This window comes from Molossus molossus, unplaced genomic scaffold, assembly GCF_014108415.1.
Source record: "Molossus molossus isolate mMolMol1 unplaced genomic scaffold, mMolMol1.p scaffold_m16_p_9, whole genome shotgun sequence".
NCBI lineage: Eukaryota > Metazoa > Chordata > Mammalia > Chiroptera > Molossidae > Molossus > Molossus molossus.
Genome location: NW_023425403.1, coordinates 98,039,778 through 98,056,228, shown reverse-complemented (window position 1 = coordinate 98,056,228; position 16,451 = coordinate 98,039,778). Strand labels below are relative to the sequence as shown.

At 37.8% G+C, this 16,451-nt stretch overlaps 1 protein-coding gene across 1 annotated transcript in view; it reads right to left on the bottom strand.

Annotated features, from left to right (window-relative positions):
• Positions 1–1,480: 1,480 nt before the first annotated feature.
• The window catches only part of LOC118622464 (phosphatidylinositol 3,4,5-trisphosphate 3-phosphatase TPTE2-like), a 97,337-nt gene continuing 82,366 nt past the window's right edge, over positions 1,481–16,451 (bottom strand). Inside the window, exons 13-15 of the mRNA XM_036249810.1 lie at positions 11,047–11,142; positions 3,582–3,652; positions 1,481–1,586 (exon numbers count right to left, since the gene is read on the bottom strand). Coding sequence (XP_036105703.1) covers positions 1,481–1,586; positions 3,582–3,652; positions 11,047–11,142 — 273 coding nt within the window. The remainder of the gene's footprint in view (positions 1,587–3,581; positions 3,653–11,046; positions 11,143–16,451) is intronic.

Genomic DNA, 16,451 nt, shown 5'->3' with positions numbered 1-16,451 from the left:
TCCAAGATCTCTTCCTTCAGGGGAGCCAGATTCGGGAGAGGAGAATGCTAACTTGGTCAGCAAAGCAAACCGCCTTCAGCTGAGCTGCTGCACGGGCAGCTGGGACCCTTTGTGGGCTATTTTGAGGAAAAAGAAGAGGGCACCTGTGCCTGCCACTTTGGCACCCACCAACCCTTCTCTACTTAAAGTATTGCCCTAGTTCCTCCTCAAAAAAACCCAAAAAACCTACTGTGGCAACCTCCAGACATTCTGAACTGCCACCTGGGTGGTTAGTGGTTAGTGTGCTGGTTACAAAATTGCTTAGTTGGAGTTGTCTGCTCCAAACCCCCAATCCGGTCTGTCTCCCCAGAGCAAACCATTTCTTTAGTGAGTGCTTTTTGCAGAGTGCAAGGTTTTTTTCAGGAAAGAGTATAGTGTTTTAGCAGAGGGACTATTTCTTATTAGTTGCTACCTTATGAATTTAACTTTGTCTAGATGGTTGAGAGCCTTGCCAATTAAAGGAGAAAAAAAATCACTCAAATAAGGAAAATTTCCATAAAGGCAAAACAGCTGTTTTCAAGGACAGTTATGGCCTTAAAAATACACTGGCAGTGAAGGTACTTAGAATAAAATAGCACTGCGTACCAAAGAGGAAATGATGCCTTGTGGACACTGGACTAACCAGTGTTTGTAATGAAAAGGTGACCTTCCTCCAGAGTTCCCCATGCTTAGGTGAAGTTGGTTCATGGTGGTTGGGGGTGGTGGTGCAGCAGTGGTGTTAAAATAATCTAGATCTTCAGGCAGATATTTCCTTTGACGTCACTTGTGATGCTACACAAAAAAAGTTACTGAAGATTCTTTATCCTTCATGTGGACCGAGATTCTCCTACCCTCTGCAGTGTGTGTGCGTGTGTGTGTTTGTGTAACTAAAGGAGGATTGCCATGGTCTGCGTGGTGCTCGGCAAGCAAGAGAAAAGCATGTGTTGGGGGTGGGGAGCTGCTGTGTAGACATGTCTTTGGGTTTAAAAGTCTTTCCTGCCAATCTGATATTTGGTAGTTTGTAAATCAAATAGAGGAAGAAAATTGAAATTACCTTCTAATCTGAAATTATAAATGTGAAACAAAGCAGGGAATACATACTTGTCCAAACATATATAAGTAAATAAAATGAACCCACAGTATTGGGGGTGATCCCAATTTTTAAATATTTCAATTATTTTAATATGAAAGTTTTAAAAAGTGATAACGTTTCTATGTACTGTGTTCTAAATTTATCTCAATAAAATTGAAACTGTGAAGTATATTCCTTCAAAAAGGAAAAAAAATTACCATTGACATTTTCTCTTGTATATATTTAATAGATTTCTCAAGAACATATGTACATATATGTAAATATAAGTATACCACAAGGGAACAGGTTTTGAAGATATAAATATGTAGCAGGGATTGGGAGCAATATGATTCTATTCTAGAAGGGGAACTACACTTAATCAGATACCAGCTACAACTTATTATCAAAATATATTTCGACTGCAAACTCTGGACGATAAATTTTCCATGCTTTTGGTTTATGGGGATTGTCCAATTCATTTCTTGAAAGATAAAGCCTAGAATAGAAAAAAGCACATTACATTTTAGAGCTCAACAGAAAAGCCATTCAGCAGGGCACCCTTGTTAAAGCTTTAAAGAAAGGTTTCCTGGCCGAGATTAGTCTCTGCCTTTTCTGTATCTTAGCTTTCTAGGCACCAATGCTCCCACTTCTCTAGTGAGATGCAAAATATTTTAATCTTCAGGAACAAACACAGTAACAGTATGTCACTGATTCTATTAACATTGCCTTTTATGGGATTAATAACATCTGGGTTTAATAAAATAAATTTCTACATGTGATAGCAATTAGCCAGAGAGAATAGATGTGTATCAAAACCAAAAATAAAATACCAAGTGTTTTTTGAATGAGGAAGTTGGCATTTTCAGCTGATTAGCAATCTTATAATAAAATCAGCTTTACCAAGTACTAAGGACATTTAAATGTTGAAGAAACCTTTAGAAACACAAAAGTGAGGAGGAAAGTGGGGTTGCCTTGCCAATGTGAACATGGTGTTTTAAAGGAAAAAAAGCTGTGTCATTTATTGAGCAAGAACCACTTCTGAAGATTACCACCAAATGAAGGTCTAACCAGATGTCTGTTTGAGGGACTTTGCTCCTGTTGTGAGGTAAAGTTTGTTTGTGTACATCCAGGGAAAAAAACTGGTCAAATTTTTTCATCCAATCTAAAGTTCACTCTATCAAAATCCATTAAATGTGCATATATTATAAGTGTGTAGGTTAGATGTTCAATTTCCTGTTGCCAGACTGGACTTGAGGTGTGGTGACATGCAGTTCGGATTTGAAGAACAGGCTAGGACTTGTGTAATGAGCACTATCAATTCATGTCACATACAATCACAATCACTTCAAAACTCACCCGCATGGTTTTTTAAATATTATTTTTCCTTTTGTATTGGGTGGTATTGTGATACCAATAATCTCAAATCTTCACCATGGACCAAGTACTTAAAGTGGAGAACTTCTAGACTCAGAAATGAGTTTCCAGAAATGGTAGAAGTTTCTTTGGAATAAAAATCTTCAAATCAATGAATAATATACCTTTTAAAAAGTGGTTCCCAATTAAGTTACTAGAAATCACTTTTAAATGGGAAACTATTACTGAATAAAAAAGAATGATAAGGGAAAGTTTATTTAGCAAGTTAAAGTAATAGAAGCTCCCTTGGAACTTAGGAGAAAAGGGAGAGAGAGATGCACTTTGAAGGACAAAAGAGGAAGTAGAGGCATAGGCATGTTCCGGGAGAGGGGGGGTGCACAAGATTAATGTCTTTTTTGACTGTCTTCATGGACACTTACTATGTTTTATAACTTATGCCCTAGATAAAAGTGTACCAATCAGCCCTGGCCGGTTTGGCTCAGCGGTTGGAGCGACGGCCTGTGGTACAGAGAGACCCGGGTTTGGTTCCCGCTAAGGGCATGTACCTCGGTTGCAGTTTGTCCCCGGCCCTGGTTGGTCGTGCGGGTGGCAGCCACTCGATGTGTCCCTTTCACGTCGATGTTTCTCTCTCTCTCTCTTCTCTCTCCCTCCCGCTCTATCTTAACAAAAAATGGAAAAATGTCGAGTGAGGATAAAAAATAAATAAAAGTGTACCAATCAGCTTTAAAACTAGCTGTAGCCCCCCTAGATGATGCCTTACTTTGAATTTGGTGGTGGTCGGTCATCAGTAAATGAGCACACACTGAGGACCTGAGCAGACTCCAACTTCCGTGGGAGGCAGTTCTTATGGGAGGCAGTTCTTACCACACTCCAGATCTGATTAGAATACATTTAAACATATAACACAGTCCTATGGCATGGACCTTGAGGATAATGCAATAGTCTCATGAATAACCATATTTTTATAATAAGATGAGTATGTGAATGAAAAATGGTGACAAGAATTTTTTGGTTTCTGTCAACTGAGCTTATGGCAATCACCAAAAGACTTCCATTACCCCCTTACACAGACACTGAAGATAAGGCTGTTTCTACTGGATAATATCGTAAGTCATACCTGTTATTTTGTATAAAAGACGTGTGGAACCAAAAGAAAAATGGGCAGTTGTCATAGTATTTAGGAAGATCCTAAAAATACATGGTTTAAAAAAAAAAGAAGGTTATTCTTCATACTAAAATTGATACCAAGAACTAATCACTCCAAAGGAATTAAAATTTCTTTTATTCACTTATATTTATCAAACAGTTTTAGCTGTTTTAAATGTGCACCTTACTGCCTATAACATTAACTCGAAGACACAAAGGAGGAGGCTTTCAGTAGTTGCTGTTTCTTTCTCTTGCCATTTCTATTAAAACTTTCAAGGAAATGTAGACTTTCTAGAATGGATATTTATAAATTTTAATCTGATTTAGATAGTGCTAAACAGAATCTACTAAGGACCTAGGCCTGTTTATGCCCAAATATATCATCCATTCCTACAAGAAGCAGCTGTTATATAATTAACTGTCATTATTGATGATGATAGAAATACCTACATTTTTTTAAAGTGGTTTCATCTCATGGCCTTGAAAATTGTACACCAGTGCCCATCACTAGTGTTTCTGCTTGGAGGCCAATGATTGACAGTTCAGACTGACTCCATTATTCAAGGGGCAGCCATCCAATATGGGAACTATCCAAGTCACTTGCTTTAACACATTTACCATTTTAATATTTAGTAGATTCTCCCCCAACAGGGAGCAAGCAGGGGCTAAAGGACGGCACAGGAAATAAGTTTTAAATCGATGGACATAGTTTCTTATTGGCAGTTTGGGTTCATGATTTGATAGGGAAATGAACTGCAACTAGTAAGACTTAGAAATGTGTTATATACAGAGTAATGCCCAGACATACATTTTATGACTGGTCAATATAAATTATACACTCATGATACTCAGTAATGAGGACAGTGACATTTTTATTTTTCATAAAGTAAATATTGGATTTTTTATAAAGTAAACATTACATGAAGATACTATTTATAATATGTAACAATTCAGAGGAAAGTAAAAATCTTCACTTTAAAAAAGTTTTTAAAATATTTTTTATTTATTTGAGAGAGAGAGGAAGGGGGGAGAGAGAGAGAGAGAGAGAGAGAGCGCGCATAAGACATTGATCAACTTCCTCCTGTACACCCCCGACCAGGAACTGAACTGGCAACCTTTTGGTGTGTGGCACAACACTCAAACAACTGAGCTACACCAGCCAGGCAGTAAAATCTTCACTTTAAAGTATTTTATAAATTATGAGGTAAAAAGTGTTTTAAAGATACAAAGCAAAAAATGTGATCATTGCTATGCACTAAAATATACCTTTGTCTTTTTTTTTTACCTCTTAGTTTTTGTATTACTTATTTGAAAATTAATGCATACAAAGTGTATAGAAATCAGAAAATATAAAAGAATAACATTTTAAAATTATATATGTTCTGGAGAGGAAAAATGGCGGCGGAGTGAACGGAAGCTATACAGACCGTCTCCCAGAACCAAACTGGAATTACAATTATAACACAGACAAATCGACGGGAAAAAACAACAGAAAAGCAGCTTGCGAGGACCATATAACCATGGACACTGACTCGATCCTGGTAGGCTTGCGAAGGCGCGAGACGGGGGCTGGGAGCCCCTGGTCAGCAGCTCGGCAGCGGCCTTAGCTGGGAGCAGCGCACGAGGGTCACACTCCCAGGCGGCGCCACTGTGCAGCCGGGACAGAGGCTAAAACAGCCACAGCCAATCACCTTGGGCTACAGCAGAGGGAGGGCAGACTGGACTGGAGCTGTGTCAGGACACTTGGGATTTGGAGGGCACTCAGAGCTTTTGCTGAGTGCAGCCACACAGGACTGTGGGCATATTGCTCCTTCCCAGGGCCCTGAGGAGAGGCAGCAGCCCCTCCGTCGGAGATCCAACCCCACCCTGTGGGCCATTGAAGTGATAATTGAAGCTCATTAACAACCAGCATCTGCCCCACCCTCAGGAAATCCCCTTATGCTGAGCACCTGAGGGAGCTTTTCAATCAACTGACAACCCAAAACCCATCAAGTAACCTCCACTGCTAGCCTCCAGGCAAAAAGCTAGAGGATAACAGTACCTTTCCTGGGCTGGCAACTTTAACCAGGAAAGTAAGACTTGACAGTGGTGTTTAACGTGAGTCCTCCCTCGTTCATCTAAACACAGGAGAGGGAGCCACAAACAGCAGAACACCAACACCCACAGGGAAAACTTGACAGGCTCCAAAGCCCACAGTGAGAGCCAAAATGGTGAAACACAAAACAGAAGCCAAATGAAAGAGCAAGAGACCTCCACTGAAGATGAGATCAATGTGGAGCAATTAGGCATGTTAACAGAGCTAGAATTCAGAGCCATGATCTTGAGGAAGCGGAACAGCATGAGTAAGGACATAGAGACACTGAAAATAAGCCAATTGGAAATTAAAAACCATCAAGAAGAGATAAAAAATGACATATCAGAAATGAAAAACACATTGGAAGGTTTAAAAAGCAGAGTAGAGGAAGCTGAGGACCATATCAGTGAATTAGAAGACAGGGTAGAAAAAATCAACCAATCAGAAAAACAAAAGGAAAAAACTATTAAAAAACAGGAAGACAGCTTAAGAGAACTATGGGACAACTGGAAACGTAATAATATTCGCATCATAGGAGTCCCCGAAGAAGAAGAAAATGAGCAAGGGATAGAGAATATATTCAAAAAAATAGTGACAGAAAACTTCCCTAATTTGGTGAAGGAAGAAGGCATTCAAGTTCAAGAAGCACAGAGAGTCCCAAGTAAGAAGAACCCAAACAGGCCCACACCAAGAAACATAGTAATTAAAATGCCACAAATTAAAGACAAAGAGAGAATCCTAAAAGCAGCAAGAGATAAGCAACAGATTACCTACAAAGGGAACCCCATAAGGCTTTCAGCTGACTTCTCACAAGAAACACTACAGGCCAGAAGGGAATGGCATGAAGTAATGAAGGTCATGAAAAACAAGAATCTGAATCCAAGACTACTCTACCCAGCAAGGCTATCATTCAAAATAGAAGGTCAAATAAAGAGCTTCCCAGACAAAAAAAGGCTAAGGGAATACATTAGCACCAAAGCAGCACTGCAAGAAATGTGAAAAGGACTGCTGTAATTAGCAGTAGAAATGGGAAGAAAAATAGAACCACACTAAACAAAAATGGCAATAAATAAGTACATATCAATAATCGCCTTAAACGTAAATGGATTGAATGCTCCCATAAAGAGACACAGAGTAGCTGACTGGATAAGAAAGCATGACTCATCTATATGTTGTTTACAAGAGACCCACCTCACAACAAAACATTCACATAGGTTGAAAGTGAAGGGATGGAAAAAAATTTTCCAAGCAAATGGAAAGGAAAAAAAAGCTGGGGTAGCAATTCTCATATCTGATAAAATAGATTTCAAAATGAAGACCATAACTAGAAACAATGAAGGCCACTACCTAATATTGAAAAGATCTATCCAACAGGAAGATATAACCTTGATAAACATATATGCACCCGATATAGGAGCACCAAAATATATTAAAAATCTTCTGGAGGACTTCCAAGGAGAAATCGACAACAATAAAATCTTAGCAGGGGACTTCAACACCCCGTTGACAGCACTGGATAAATCCTCTAGGCAAAAAATTAGCAAGAAAACAGAGACTCTAAATGAAGCACTAGACCAAATGGTTTTAATAGATATCTACAGAGAATTACACCCCAAAACTACAGAATTCACATTCTTCTCAAGTGCACATGGGACATTCTCAAAGATAGAGCACATGATAGGACACAAACTAAATCTCTACAAGTTCAAGAAGATTGAAATCATATCAAGCGTCTTCTCAGATCACAATGGCATGAAACTAGAAATCAATTGCAACAAGAACATGCAAAGACATTTCAACACATGGAGGCTAAATAGCATGTTATTAAACAATGAATGGGTCACCGAGGAGATCAAGGAAGAAATTAAAAACTTCCTGGAAACCAATGAAAATGAACACACAACAAACCAAAATCTATGGGATGCAGCGAAAACAGTTTTGAGAGGGAAGTTCATAGCACTACAGGCCTACCTCAAAAAACAAGAAAAATTTCTAATTGACTGTCTAACCTCACAACGTAAAGAAATAGAAAGCAAACAAAAAGAAAACCCTAGAGCAAGTAGAAGGGAAAAAATAGTAAAGATCAGAGCAGAAATAAATGACATAGAGACCAAAAAAACAATTCAAAGGATCAATGAAACAAAGAGCTGGTTTTTCGAAAAGATAAACAAGACTGATGGACCCTTAGCTAGAATCACCAAAAAACAAAGAAAACCCAAATACACAAAATCAGAAATGAAAGAGGAGAAGTAACAACCAACACCACGGAAATACAAAAGATTGTTATCAACTATTATGAACAACTATATGGCAACAAATTCAACAATCTAAGCAAAATGGACAAATTTCTAGAAACACACAGTCTCCAAAAATTAGACCCAGAAGAGATGGAAAACTTGAACAGACCAATAACAACTAAGGAAATTGAAGAGGTAATCAAGACTCTCCCAGCAAACAAAAGCCCAGGCTCAGATGGCTTCACGGGGGAGTTTTACCGAACATTCAAAAAAGAACTAACACCCATTCTCCTCAAACTATTTCAAAAAATTCAAGAAGAAGGAAGACTTCCAAACACGTTCTATGAGGCCAGCGTAATTCTAATTCCAAAACCAGAAAAAGACACTACGAAGAAAGAAAACTACAGGCCAATATCCCTGATGAACATAGATGCCAAAATCCTGAACAAAATACTAGCAAATCGGATCCAGAAATACATCAAAAAAATTATTCACCATGACCAAGTGGGATTCATTCCAGGGATGCAAGGCTGGCACAATATTCACAAATAAATAAATATGATACACCACACAAACAAAATGAAGAATAAAAACCACATGATCATATCAATAGATGCCGAAAAAGCATTCGACAAAATTCAGCATCCATTTCTGATAAAAACGCTCAGCAATGTAGGAATAGAGGGATCATATCTCGACATAATAAAGGCCATATATGAAAGACCTACAGCCAACATCATACTCAGTGGACAGAAACTAAAACATTTCCATTAAGAACAGGAACAAGACAGGGATGTCCACTTTCGCCACTATTATTTAACATTGTACTGGAAGTCTTAGCCACAGCATTCAGACATGAAAAAAAAATATAAGGGATCCAAATTGGAAAGGAGGAAGTGAAACTGTCATTATTTGCAGATGACATGATATTGTACATAGAAAACCCTAAAGACTCCATCAGAAATCTACTAGACTTAATAAACGAATTTGGCAAAGTAGCAGGATACAAAATTAACGTCAAGAAATCGACGGCATTCTTGTACACCAATGATGAACTCACAGAAAGAGAAACTGAAAAAACACTCCCATTTACCATCGCGCCAAAAAAATTAAGATACCTAAGAATAAACTTAACCAAAGAAGTAAAGGACCTATTTGCAGAAAACTACAGGTCATTGAAAAAAGAAATAGAGGAAGATATAAAAAAGTGGAAGCACATACCCTGTTCACGGATTGGAAGAATTAACATTATTAAAATGTCCATACTACCCAAAGCAATCTATAGATTCAATGCAATCCCCATCAAAATACCAACGACATATTTCATAGAACTAGAACAAATACTTCAAAAGTTCATATGGAACCAAAAAAGACCCTGAATAGCCACAGCAATCTTGAAAAAGGAGAACAAAGTAGGTGGGATCACAATACCAGATATCAGGTTATACTACAAAGCGACTGTAACCAAAACAGCCTGGTACTGGCACAAGAACAGGCATATAGACCAGTGGAACAGAACTGAAAACCCACCAATGGACCCAAGGCAATACGCTCAATTAATATTTGACAAAGGTGGGAAGAGCATACAGTGGAGTAAAGACAGCCTCTTTAATAAATGGTGTTGGGAAAATTAGACAGCTACATGCAAAAAAAAATGAAACTAGACCATCAACTTACACCATATACAAGAATAAACTCAAAATGGATAAAAGACTTAAATGTGACCCGTGAATCCATAAAAATTCTAGAAGAAAATGTAGGCAACAAAATTTCGGACATCATACGGAGCAGAATTTTCACGGATACATCACCTAAGGTAACAGAAACAAAGGAAAAAATGAACACATGGGACTACATGAAACTCAAAAGTTTCTGCACAGCAAAATAAACAATCATCAAAATGGAAAGGCAACCCACTGTATGGGAGAACATCATTGCCAATGATGTATCAGATAAGGGGTTAATTTCCAATATATATATAGAGTGCTCATACAACTCAACAAAAGGAAGGCAAAGAACCCAATTAAAAAATGGGCAGAGGAGCTGAATAGACACCTCTCCAAACAGGACATTCAAATGGCCAAAAGACATATGAAGAAACGCTCAACATCACCAATCATCAGAGAGATGCAAATTAAAACAACAATGAGGTATCACCTCACACCTGTCAGAATGGCCGCCATCATCAAATCATCAAACAACAAGTGTTGGCGAGGGTGTGGAGAAAAGGGGACTCTAATACACTGCTGGTGGGAATGCAGACTGGTGCAGCCGCTGTGGAAAACAATATGGTGTTACCTCAAAAAATTAAAAATTGAACTTCCATTTGACCCAGTGATCCTGCTTCTAGGAATATACCCTAAGAAGCCTGAAACACCAATCAGGAAGAATATATGTACCCCCATGTTCATAGCAGCACTATTTACAATAGCTAAGATCTGGAAACAGCCCAAGTGTCCATCAGTAGTCGAATGGATAAAAAAGCAGTGGTACATATACACAATGGAGTACTATGCAGCGGTAAGAAAGAAAGATCTCTTATCCTTTGAGACGACATGGAGGGATCTGGAAATTATTATCCTAAGTGAAAGAAGCCAAACAGAAAAAGACAAATACCACATGATCTCACTTATATACGGAATATAATAAATATAACAGTCTGAGAAATACACTAGACCCAGAAACATGGAAGTAGGGCACAGACTGACATCCTTCAGAAGAGGGTGTTGGGGGGTGGGTGGGAAGAGAGAAACCACAGAACTTATATGCATGTATGCATGACCAATGGACATGGACAACTAAGCTGGGGATGGGACGGGGGTGGGGTGGGCAGGGGGGTGCCAATTGGGTAAAAAAGTTAAAATATCTGTAACAAAAAAATAAATAAAAAATTTATAAAAAAAATAATAAAATTAAATTAAATTAAAAAAATAAATAAAATAAAATTACATATGTTCTTTTAAAATAATGTGTTATGAATCTGACTTGTTTTTGTTTTCCTCCCTGGCTAGGAGTTGACATCTATCATCTCCCTTGTTGGGATATGTAGCAAAGGAAATCCCAGGCCAGAATCATTCAAAAGATCAGACAATAACAACAACATAGATTGTTTTTTGATTACTTACCGAAGAAGACAGAAATTGCACTTTCACATCATTATACAGAAGTGGACAGTTGCATAGACGAATTATTACTCTGTCTCTTTCAACATCATGAACTATCTGTGAATGAACACATGGAATTCAGATAATGAGATAGCTGATAATAAGAATACAAGTATAACAGCGAAGTTCATGTTTACTTATTGAGGCGTCCTATATTTACAAAGTACTATTGATCTGATAGCCATATCACTACTTATATAAATAAATGTTAATTATTATTTCTATACAGTTTCAATACTGTTGTTTACATTTTTAAAGGGTCAGCACATTTGATGGTTATGTGGGGCACTGTTGAAAAGCAAAGTATTCCATTTTCTATTAGAGTTTAACCAAGTAAACATTATTGTCGAATGTCTGGTTTTTCATATGTTGGAAATACACTAAGAAGTTCAATTTTAAAACTGGCATCACATTCATAAAGCAATGGATTACTGTCATGCTTATTCAAGGAGGTTACTTGTTGATGGCATCATAGTCCTTGTCCACAGCAGACTGCTAAATGAAGTCACCAAAGATAGGCCAAGTTTCTGGAATGAACAACTTTGAAGCTATACTAAATATTTCTTTGTTATTGATTCACCCTTGTATAATAGTGTCACCCACAATGAGAAAGGTCTATGCTAGTCCCTGGTAAAGTACAAAAGAGGGTGCAGACTCAGTTGAAAATTCAGGGAGCTATGCACATGAGGAATGATAGTAGAATGGCATATAATCACGTGTCAAACACATGTTATGATGACGACTGAGTGCGCTGTTGTGTGCTTCAGGGAAGTTAACAGGAGGTATGGGATGAGAAAGCTTCATTGAAGAGGCAGAAATTGAGTTGGGAATGGAGGGATTTTTATAAATGAAGAGGAGCTCTGAAAAGAGAGAGAGAGAGCTGGTGGGGAAGGGGAAGGAGGCGGAAAGACCAGCAAGAACATGAAACAGAAATGAGAGGATTGTGTTCCAAGGGCCAGAGGGGGCCAGTCTACTTGGAAGGGAGTCTGCAGATCAAGTTACTAATGGAAATGAGCTCAAGAATCATAGGATTATATCTTGAGAGTTCAAGAGCCAGGGAAATTAGAAAGTATTGAAGAGCATTGTGGGGCATTTCCTATGTGACAAAGTGGCCTAATAATCACTACAGATAACATTTACTTAGTAATCTATAGCTTACAAAGCAACTTCACATATATTACCTATTTCAATTTCACAATACTTGAAACATAATCTTTATTTTACAGATAAGAATATTGAGACATTAACTGTCATTGACTATTGGCACACAGTGTGTCTTCTCTCTAATTACAGCTTTTCACAATGCTAGCAGTATTTCAGGATGCATATTGTAGGACTCTATATACTGCATTGCATAAGGAGGAGAAAAAGTAAGGAGATGACTGTGGAAATCTAGGCTTGAGCAAATGAGGTCCTGGATTAGGTAGTGGCAATGGGAACAGAAACAAAGGGAGTGAAGAGCTGTTTCAAAGGCATAATCAGCAGGATTTAGGGGGCAAGACAAAGAGAGGAGCAAAGAGAAAACCACATTTGAAGGCCTGAGTGAGAGAATGCTGGTAACCATCTGCAGAATCAGAAGAAAAACTCATTTAATAAATTTTGATTGATAAATTTTGTTTTTGCTTTTTATTGAATTTATTGGGGTGACTCTGATGAAAAAAATTATACAAGTTTCAGGCGCACAGTTCTACACTTATCATCTGTATACTGTATTGTGTGTTCACCACCCCAAGTCATCACCATTCATCCCCCTGAAAACCTCCTCCACCCCTCCGCACACCCCTCCCCCAGGCAGGCACCACACTGTTGTCCATGTCCATAAGTTTTTCTCTCTTTTTTTCTTTTTTTACTCAATCCCTCCACCCATCTTCCCCTGACAGCTGTCAGCCTGCATTCTATCTATGGGTCTGTCTTTATTTTGCCTGTTAGTTCATTTTGTTCCTTAGATTCCACATATAAGTGAAATCATATAGTACTTGTCTTTCTCAGACTGCCTTATTCACTTAGCATAATACTCTCCAGGTCCATCTATGCTGTCACAAAAAGATAAGATTTCCTTTTTTTTTTTTTTATTGCTGAGTACCATTCTATTGCGTAAATGTACCACAGCTCTTTTATTCACTCATCTACTGATGGACCCTTGGGCTGCTTCCAAATCTTGGCTATTGTATTACACAACTTTATTTTTTTTATTATTTTTTTTAGTTTTTGGTACATGCCCCTAGTGGGAACCGAACCCAGGACTCTCTGGTCCGCAGGCTGACACTCCAACCACTGAGCCAAACTGACCAGTGCCAAATTTTGGCTATTGTAAATAGCGCTACAATGAACAGGGGTGCATATATTCCTTTTTTTAAAAAAAATTTTTTATTAATTTAATTTTGTTATAGATATTTCTCCTTTTCCCATCATTGACACCTTCCTCCCAATCACCACCACCACCCCCGCAAGCCCCGTCCCCAGCATTGTTTTCTATGTCCATTGGTTACACATACATGCATATAAGTTCTGTGGTTTATTTCTCCCCCAAAACCCCTCTTCTGAGGTTTGTCAGCCTGTACTCTACTTCTATGTCTCTGGGTCTATTTTGTTCATCAGTTTGTTTTGTTCATTATATTCCACAAAAAACTGAGATCATGTGATATTTGTCTTTCTCTGATTGGCTTGTTTTACTTAGGATAATACTCTCCAGGTCCCTCCATGTCCTCTCAAAGGATACAAGATCTTTCTTTCTTATAGCTGCATAGTATTCTATTGTATATATGTACCACAGGTTATTTATCCACTCATCTATTGATGGATACCTGGGCTGTTTTCAGATCTTAGCGATTGCAAGTACTGCTGCTATGAACATAGGGGTACATATATTCTTTCTGACTGGTGTTTCTGGCTTCTTAGGGTATATTCCTAGAAGTGGGATCACTGGGTCAAATGGCAGTTCCATTTTAAACTTTTTGAGGTAACATCATAGTGTTTTCCATAGTGGCTGTACCATTCTGTATTCCCACCAGCAGTGCACTAGTGTCCCCTTTTCTCCACACCCTCACCAGCACTTGCTTGATGATTTGTTGATGCCAGTCATTCTGACAGGTGTGAGGTGATACCTCATAGTTGTTTTAATTTGCATCTCTCTGATGATTAGTGATGCTGAGCATTTTTTCATATGTCTCTTGGCCACTTGTATGTCCTGTTTGAAGAGGTGTTTCTCCAAGTCCTCTGCCCATTTTTTCATTGGGTTTTTTGTCTTCTTTTAGTTGAGTTGTATAAGCACTTTATATATTTTGGAAATTAACCCCTTATCTGATGTATCATTGGCATGATGCCCTCCTATACAATGGGTTCTCTTTTCATTTTGGTGGTTGTTTCTTTTGGTGTGGAGAAGCTTCTTAGTTTGTGTAGTCCCATGTCTCATTTTTCCCTTGTTTCTGTTTTACCTTAGGTGATGTATCAGTGAAAATTTTGCTGTGTATGATGTCCGAAATTTTGTTGCCACATTTTCTTCTAGGATTTTTATGGATTCACGAGTCACATTTAAGTCTTTTATCCATTTTGAGTTTATTCTTGTGTATGGTGTAAGTTGATGGTCTAGTTTCAATTTTTTGCATGTAGCTGTCCAATTTGCCCAACACCATTTATTGAAGAGACTGTCTTGACTCCACTGTATGCTCTTACCACCTTTGTCAAATATGAATCGAGCATATTGTTTTGGGTCAATTTCTGGATTCTCTGTTCTGTTCCACTGGTCTATATGCCTGTTCTTGTGCCAGTACCAGGCTGTTTTAATTACAGTGGCTTTGTAGTATAACCTGATATCCAGTATTGTGATCCCACCTACTTTGTCCTTCTTTTTCAAGTTTGCTGTAGTTATTTGGGGTCATTTTTGGTTCCATATAAACTTTTGAAGTATTTGTTTTAGTTTTGTGAAGTATGTTGTTGGTATTTTGATGGGAATTGCATTGAATCTATTGATTGCCTTAGGTAATATGGACATTTTAATGCTGTTAAGTCTTCCAATCCATGAACAAGGTATGTGCTTTCACTTTTTTATATCTACCTTTATTTCTTTTTTCAATGTCCTGTAGTTTTCTGCAAATAGGTCCTTTACTTCTTTGGTTAAGTTTATTCCTAGGTATCTTAATTTTTTTGCTGCGATGATAAGTGGGATTGTTGTTTTTTTTTAGTTTCTCTTTTTGTGAGTTCATTATTGGTGTGTGAGAATGCCATCGATTTTGTGATGTTCATTTCCTATCCTGTTACTTTGCCAATTTTATTTTTTAAGTCTAGTAGATTTTTTATGGAGTCTGTCATCTGCAAATAATGACTTCCTCCTTTTCAATTTGGATCCCTTTTATTTTTTCTTCCTGACTGATTGCTGTGGCCATGACTTCCAGGACTATGTTAAATAAGAGTGGTGAACGTGGGCATCCTTGTCTTGTTCCTGTTCTTAAAAAAATGCTTTTAGTTTTTTCCTTTTGAGTATGATGTTTGCTGTAGGTCTTTCATATATAGCCTTTATTATGTCGAAATATGATCCTTTTTCCACATTGCTGAGCATTTTTATCAGAAATAGGTACTGCATTTTGTCGAATTCTTTGTCAGTATCTATTGATGTGATCATGTGGTTTTTATCTTTCCTTTTGTTTACGCAAATCACATTTATTGATTTTTGAATATTGTACCAGCCTTGCATCCCTGGGATGAATCCCACTTGGTCATAGTGAATAATTTATTTGATGTATTGCTGCATCCAATTGGCTAGTATTTTGTTAAGGATTTTGGCATCTATGTTCATCAGGGATACTGGCCTGTAGTTTTCTTTCTTCGTAGTGTCTTCTTCTGGTTTTGGAATTCAAATTATGCTGGCCTCATAAAACAATTTTGGAAGTCTTTTTCTTGAATTTCTTGAAATAGTTTGAGAAGAATGGGTGTTAGTTCTTCTTTGAATGTTCAGTGAAACTCCCCGTGAAGCCGTCCGGGCCTGGGCTTTTGTTTGCTGGGAGAATCTTGATTACCTCTTCAATTACTTAGTTGTTATTGGTCTGTTGAAGTTTTCTCTTTCTTTCTGGTCCAGTTTGGGAGAGTATGTGTTTCCAGAAATTTGTCCATTTTGCTTAGCTTGTCAAATTTGTTGGCATATAATTGTTCATAATATTTGTTAACAATCCTTTGTATTTATGTGGTGTCAGTTGTTACTTCTCCTGTTTCATTTCTAATTTTGTGTATTTGGGTTCTCTCTCTTTGTTTTCTGGTGAGTCTAGCTATGGGTCCATCAATCTTGTTTATCTTTTTTGAAAAACCAGCTGTTTGTTTCATTGATCCTTTGGATTATTTTTTGGTCTCTATGTTATTTATTTCTACTCTAATTT